The 7,427-nt window shown below is 42.8% G+C and overlaps 1 protein-coding gene across 1 annotated transcript in view; it reads left to right on the forward strand.

Annotated features, from left to right (window-relative positions):
* The window catches only part of LOC310798709 (XK-related protein 8-like), a gene marked incomplete at its 5' end in the record, with an annotated part of 11,585 nt that extends 10,599 nt beyond the window's left edge, over positions 1-986 (forward strand). The window contains one exon of the mRNA XM_083661263.1: positions 496-986. Within this exon, the coding sequence (XP_083517389.1) occupies positions 496-944 (449 nt within the window). The 3' untranslated portion in view covers positions 945-986. The remainder of the gene's footprint in view (positions 1-495) is intronic.
* Between the last annotated feature and the right edge of the window lie 6,441 nt (positions 987-7,427).

Raw genomic sequence — 7,427 nt, forward strand, 5'->3', positions numbered from 1 at the left:
CTGAAAGCTCAACTAGATTTGAGATACACATTCATTTATTTATAACATATGATTCATTTACATCATTTAAATGAAGGACAGTTTTTACTTTGCATAAGAAAAGCTGAGACAATTGTTCTGCTTGCTCCAGTTTGTCCCAGATAACACAACAGTTTCTGTATCATATTTGAGACATGTAGTTTTTTAGTTTTGTAGATTTCAACCAAACCAGAGTGAAAAGTTCAATAGACAGTTTAGGAGCAGAAGAATCATGACTCCAGACACTTTAGGGCTCCTCCCTCAGTTTGGGGCCCTGGCTAGTTAGCATCCGTATCACCACAGCGCCCCAGGGTCTTCCTGCCCTACATGTTTACGATGCGTCTAGACTTGCTGTTGCTTCAAGTTGCTTTAAACAGTTTACACAGCAAGAAGCCAGTGTGCTCATGTGTAAAGTGTAAGCATTAAATCATGAGATGTTGTGGCGTCCCTGTGATGATCTCTGTCTGTCTTCCTCAGTTCTCAAGGCGGTCAGCTCGCTGTTATCCATCGTCAGCAGTGTGACCATGTGCTTCAAATCCCTCCACGACGACGACGACAACGACACGTCAATCTGCATTCTGATTTGTGTGTATCTGTTCATCTTCCTGTGGATCCTGCTGCAAACCGTCCCGCACCTGGTCGCTCTCTCCCTGTTCGCCTCTGTTCTGCCCTCTTACATCTTCACCCACTTCCTGTGTTCTTGGACCATTTTATTCTTCTGTCTCTGGCGAGTCAAGGAGGACATCACAGCATTGATCAACAACAACAAGTTCCTGAACAGCGCCGGTGGGAAATGGCTCTGGCGGGCCACCTCGGGCCTTATGTTGTATTTCAGCTTGTCAGCTGATGTGTTGAAGAAAAAGAGGCACAACTTGCTGCATGCGCTCTATATAACAGTTGATATTGTGCTTCTGTGTGCTCCATAGCGCCCCCTACAGAAATTAAACGGAATAGCCCTCGTGCTACGTTTCACCAACAGCTACGAAATTCGCAGGGCACATGTATCATGTCCAGACTGACAGAAAAGTATCTTGTTGCCATGACCGACACCGAACAGGAAGTCAGCCATTTTGAATTTAGTGTGCATTATTTTGGACGTTTCAGCCATTTCCAGGGGGCATACTTTAACTAACTCCTCCTACGGGGTTCATCGGATCACCCTCAAACTTGCACCGGCGTGGGCGTGGCGCCATGGCGAACGTTGATGTTTCGCCGTCACACAGGAAGTTGGAGGAACTCCATTGTAGATTGTCCAATCTGGGCCAAACTTCTCGTGTTTGATACGTGTCCCAGCCTGAAGACATCTATATGTCAATATCCATCTATAGTCATAGCGCCTCCTACTGGCAAACACAGAAAGTGGTTTGTAACTCGGCCCTATACATGGTCACACGCGCACCAAACTTCACGTTTGATTCAGATTCAGATTCAGATTCAGAAAACTTTATTTATCCCCAAGGGGCAATTCAGTTTCTGCAGTTCATCACCGTTGCGGGTAAACACATTGTGTCTCTGTCCTAAATCACAGGATACAAAATACAGAAACATACAGAGAGAAAAACAAAACAAAAAGAGAAACTCAGTGTGATCGACCGAGGGGAAGTGCGTTTGATTCCTCGTGTCCCGCAGCACACATGGATCTGAGCCACAGAGATGCATGGTGCATAAAAAGTGCAAACAAATGCAGACTGCATAGAGTGCAACATTCAAATTAAAAGAGGTAAGAGGAGAATGCGTAAAATTGCATACAAAAAAAAGTGCAAATGCTAGGATGCACAGTGTTGTTGGTTCAAGTACATACTACATACATACAGTAAGTACTGTTTCTACTTCTCTGCATTCAACAGCTGAATGGATGAGGAAATGAAGGATTTGGAGTAACGGTTTGTTCTGCAGGGAGGTGCTCGATAGCGCCGTCCCAGCGGCAGGAGGGCAAATTTAGAGGACAGGATATGGTCAGGTTGGTCCATAACACCTTTTTCTTTCTGAACCACTCGCTTCTTCCAGAGCGCGTTCAGGTCACTCTGCTGGACTCCAATGATTTTGGAGCAGACTTTGACGATATTGTTAAGGCTGTTTCTGTCCTTCACAGACAAACCTTATAAACCAACATATAAAAGAAAAGGTTATAAGGCTCTCAATATAAGATCTGTAAACAGTGCACAGGATGGTTTTTGACACTTTAAAGGAGTTAATTTTCCTTAGTAGGTAGATTTTCTGTTGGCCTCTCTTAACAAGAGACTCTATGTTTGTGTCAAACTTAAGATGCGAGTCGAACACTGTTCCCAGGTACCTTTTAAGAATGGACAATCTGGACGTCTCTTCACCATGAATGGAGCTAGCAACAGGGTCAGCTTCCTTATTTCTAAGATCAGGAAGGGCACAACCGTGGTTCAACTCTGCCCCCTGGAGGACAGGAGTGCAGTGTCGTCAGAGTATTTGACTATAAGGCTGTTGTCCCTGTTTGATCTGCAGCTGTCTGTGTACAAGATAAAGAAAACAGATGAAAAGACGCTGCCCTGTGGGGAGCCTGTGTTACAAGTTAAGTTGGATGAGCATCCCAGCCTGAAGACATTTATATGACAGTTTTGAGTTATAGGCAGAGAACCCCCTACTGACAACACAGAAAGCGGTTTGTAACTCGGCTGTACATGGTCACACGCGCACCAAACTTCACATGTTTGACGAGCATGCCAGCCTGTCCCCACTGGAGTCATCATTTTAATGATGTTGAACTGGAATTGGTAACCGAATTTAAATACCTAGGTGTGATCCTAGATCCTACACTGACTTTTAAGAACCAGGTCAAAAAGGTGGCAAAGTCTGTGAAACTCAACCTGCTTAATTTCAAACACATTACAAATAGCATGTCTATAGATTCAGCTAGGACATTCTTACACGCAATGATCTTTTCTCAGGCAGGGGGACTAACAATGTAAATTAGTCTTGTGACTGCAATTGTCATGCATTTACATTTTGCTAAAATGTTCATTAATGTACACTGTCCCCTATTGAACAAATAAATTGAAATTGAATTGAATTGAAATTTACATTGATTGATTGATTGATTGATTGATTGATTGATTGATTCATTTATTTTGATTCAATGTGTCATGGGCACATGATGAGGCACAATTTAATTGCTCAGTCTGTGCTAAAGGTTTTGAGTTTTGAGGATTTCATTTGAGTGTTTCTGTATGTAAGTGGATGTTGTTTTGTGTGCTTTGTTGGGCTGTCCTGTGTTTATAAGAGCAACAAAATGCATTAAAAAACAGTTTGTACTTCCCAGCTCTAATCTTATTTCATACGCTCTCTCTTCAAAAGTGTTTGATTTTCATCATAATCTGGTTTTCCATAGTAATAATAATAATAATTTCAGTGATTCTGCCTGTGTTGCTGTCTGCTGTAGTGTAAAACGACTAAAGGGAGAGCAGGTGCTTACATGAAAGTGAGTGAGAAAAGGAGAAGATACTGAATAATGACATCACAACAGTATAATCCTGATGTTAATTTAAAATTAAATATTCCTCTAAATATGGCCCTGGCGGGCAGTGCCGAGAGTCCCTTCCTTAGAGCACCCCCTACTTAAAAGTAGTTCCAGGGCGGCTGCTTGCCAGCGAGACTGTGCATACTCGAACGTATCTGAGTGCATTGGTTGCGGTACACGTCCAAAACACTAGGTGGCTTGTGGTACATTGCATATGACGTTATCATGTCGTTTACCAAGAACTTTCAATCATGTCGATGGGGGGACATTTTATTGTCCCTTTATTTCAAAACTCATTCCGGTGAGCCTGCAGAAAGCTTTGCTAGATGAGGGACAAGCACTGTTAAATGAGGAAATGGCATTTCCTCATTCCTCACAACAAGTACGTCAGCGGATATGTGCGCAGCCCAAGGCAACGGCCAATCACAGCTCTCGTGCTGGTCATGTCACGTCCGCATTGACGCCGCGGAGTCACATTTTCGAGGAGATGCACGCCCCCCTCCGCCGAGCTGTGCCGATAGGACGGCCAGCTGCGGGGACCCCTCGGCGCAGTCGGCGCTGGTGATTTCACGTAAGCATAAAACCAGTTTTAGGCCACCTTGGCAGTGCCCTGCTACCAGCCTGCTACTGTCACCTGCTTTAATTAAAAGCATCAGTGGTCTCAGTTTAATGGATCCTGACCTATGCAAAGGATGTGTCATTGGCTCATTTTCAGAAAAATTGCCCCTCACGATGTCAATAGAGCAATAGTAACACAGGTGCAACCCAAACAGCACTGGAACACTTAAATGGATTGGAAGTTGGAAACCCTCATTAATGTTTTGCTTGCACCTGTGTTACTTCCTGCCTTTTAGACGCAAAACGGCTGCTGATGAAAAAGGTCAATGGAAGGATTTCTCTCCTCTTCTCTTGAGCTGCTGAATGCTGCTGGCTGAAAGAGAAGCTCAGTGGCCGCAGGTGCTGACAAATGAAGAAACACTGCCACCTGCTGGTTTTAGAGACACAGTAGAGAGTACTTCATCTGGAGTACTTAGCTCATGCTAAATATTATTGGTTGAAAACACATGCATTTCACAAGGAACGGTGAAATGATGTGTTTTACAACATCATATTTAGCTGGAGCATAACCCGCCCTCACCAATCAATACCACACAATTAATTTATTCAACCTAATTGGTTGTTGATTGGATAGATCGGTAAGTTTGACATTGTATTGTCCAATGTTGAACGAGTCTCTCAACGCTGAATCCAGTTCACTACGAGGAAGTGATGACATCAAAATTCCACTTTGCTGTGATGAGCTGACAGGAATATATAGATTTACACGACACTGACGACAGTAGCAGCATATTATATTTCCCCCTTATGTGTATTTAGTTTTTTTATCAAGCAGTAAGTTAGTTCACAAGCCAGACAGTCGTTGCATTGGATTACGAGCCAACACGAGTTGAGTTGCGGGCCGCGGTACGGAGTGTGGAGACCGAGAAAACTGGGATATTTGCAACATCAGAAAACTGGAATATTTGCAACGTCTCGGCTGCATGCGGTTACACTATACAGACGGCATGGATGTGTAAGTAAGTCAATTCATTTCAAGTTATCCGGGCCTTCTACTAAATTCGGCCTGCAAATGGTCCACCAAGCAGCGCTATTTTTTCCTATTAATATGTTTCATGCTGCCTAGCAGCATCATAGGCGATTCTAGGCTTTCCAAACAGGGGTTGCACCACAATGAAGCTAATAGGACTCCGACTGGGGGGTATCACAAAGACATTTTGTATATTTGAAAGTAAAATGCATTAATCTGGTGCACTCTGAGAGCAAAAAGAGGCTAGTAGATATGATATAACTTGTCTCAGAACATCAATTTTGGTTTATATGGTAAAAGTGGAACTGTATTCCTTCTGGTTTTCTTCATTGTTCATGATTTTGTGGAAAGTATTCACTAAAGAGTCTATAGTGAATGCTGCTATTAACTTGTGTTTACTTTTGCCACTAAACCAACATCAGGACATCCAAGCAAGTTCTGACAGAGAGCAATGCCATTGGACCCATTGGGCAAACACATTTGCATATCTCCCAGCATGCATTGCTCCTTCCAAACTTTTGACCACAAAGTAAAGTAACCACATTAAATAAGTGGTGGGAGGAAATAATCATTAGCCTATTCTTATTTAAACATGCAGTTTTGGAAGATTCAATAAAGACAAATAAAAAAATAGACTATGACTCCACACCCTAAGTGATACACACATGTTATGAGAGTGGTATATATACCCCTCACACTAATATACGTTTTAGTGTAGAATGGTTAGTTCCTGGCTCTGCTCTCCCCTAGAGTGCAACGGACAAACAACCATGTCCAACTCTGTATGCAGCCCCTAGCCCTCATTCATATGTCAACATAAAATAAAAAATCATCTGGCCACTAGGGGTTGCACAATCGCCTATGAATTCCACGGTATCGAAGGCTTTTGATAGGTCTACAAAGACAGCTGCACAATGCTGTCGAGAGTCTATTTTATTCAGTATGTCTCCTGTATGCTTGCAGCATTTGAACCCCTGGTAGGTTCTTGGTTTATTTTATGAGCTGGTCTCTCTTTTTATTTATTGATTGGAGTATTTTTGTTGCTGTATAATCAGTCATCCAATGACTGATCTCGAATCGAATCGATGTTGAGTAGTGTTGCTTAATATTTGTTTGTTTATGTGGCCCGCGCACACACGCGCTCACACATGCACACATACACTCACTCCACTTGTATGTATTTATTGAATCAATAAAGATATCAATCAATCAATCAATTATTATTATTGTTGTTGTTGTTGTTGATGATCATCACAATCACACATCTCTGTTACTTTCTCTCCTCTCACACATGTAGACTTTTTCTCTTACACGACACGACACGTTTGAATGTGCACACATTTCATTTCTCACACACAAACTGTCTCGCTCCATTACATCACACACACACACACACACACACACACACACACACACACACACACACACACACACACACACACACACACACACACACTCTCTCTCTCACACACACTCATACAGTACACACGTTTACTCTGTTACGTACAAGCATTATGCACTATCTCTGTCCCTCTCCCTCCCTCCCTCTCTCTCCCCCTCTCTAGCTCTCTCTCCCCCCTCTCTCTCTGTAAACCCAATATCCTCTGAGGCCCGGGGGTTTTAGAGTGTAAAGGCAGTGGCGAGGCAGGAAGAGAGAGACTACATTATCCACATCAAAGAGCTAGAGTTATCAGCCATAATCAATGCTTCCCCATTACACACTCCAGTCAGCCTCTCTCTCTCTCTCTCTCTCTCTCTCTCTCCTTTTTCTCCCTCTATCAAATCAGTTCAATATGCATTATTGGCCTCCATGGTAGGAATTCATCAGAAAAGCAAGCACACAAACAAAAAAACATAGAAAAAAGATACTAAATACTGTGACTGTGAACAATGTAAAACGTCCACATCCCTCTCTATGCTTTCAGTGTCTCGAGCATAGAGACACTAGGCGGCAAGCTTGGGCTTTGCACTGTACAGATCAGGAAGTTACACTAAAATGTGTAGTTCCTCAAATGGCCACTTGAGGCTGGCTCCAAAAGTGAGTCAATCCCCATTAGACCCCCATGTTACAATGCCCGTTTTTACAAGAGGATTAATCATGTTTACAGCCTGGTTCAAAACACGTTTTTTTTGTCTATATAGCTCATTTCACCTTTCATAACAGCTGTATGGGGGTTAATGTTTATATAACTCACCCATTTAGAGTCAAATCAATCAATCAAATTGATGATTAAAAGGATTGTGTTTTGGGCGTGATTGACAGGTCGTCTGTCCAGTGATCGCTCAGCTCACCAAGATGGCGACAGCCACACACAGGCTTCAAAATGGGAGTCC

This window comes from Poromitra crassiceps (assembly GCF_964638095.1).
Source record: "Poromitra crassiceps genome assembly, chromosome: 26".
In the NCBI taxonomy this organism is placed as follows: Eukaryota; Metazoa; Chordata; class Actinopteri; order Beryciformes; family Melamphaidae; genus Poromitra; species Poromitra crassiceps.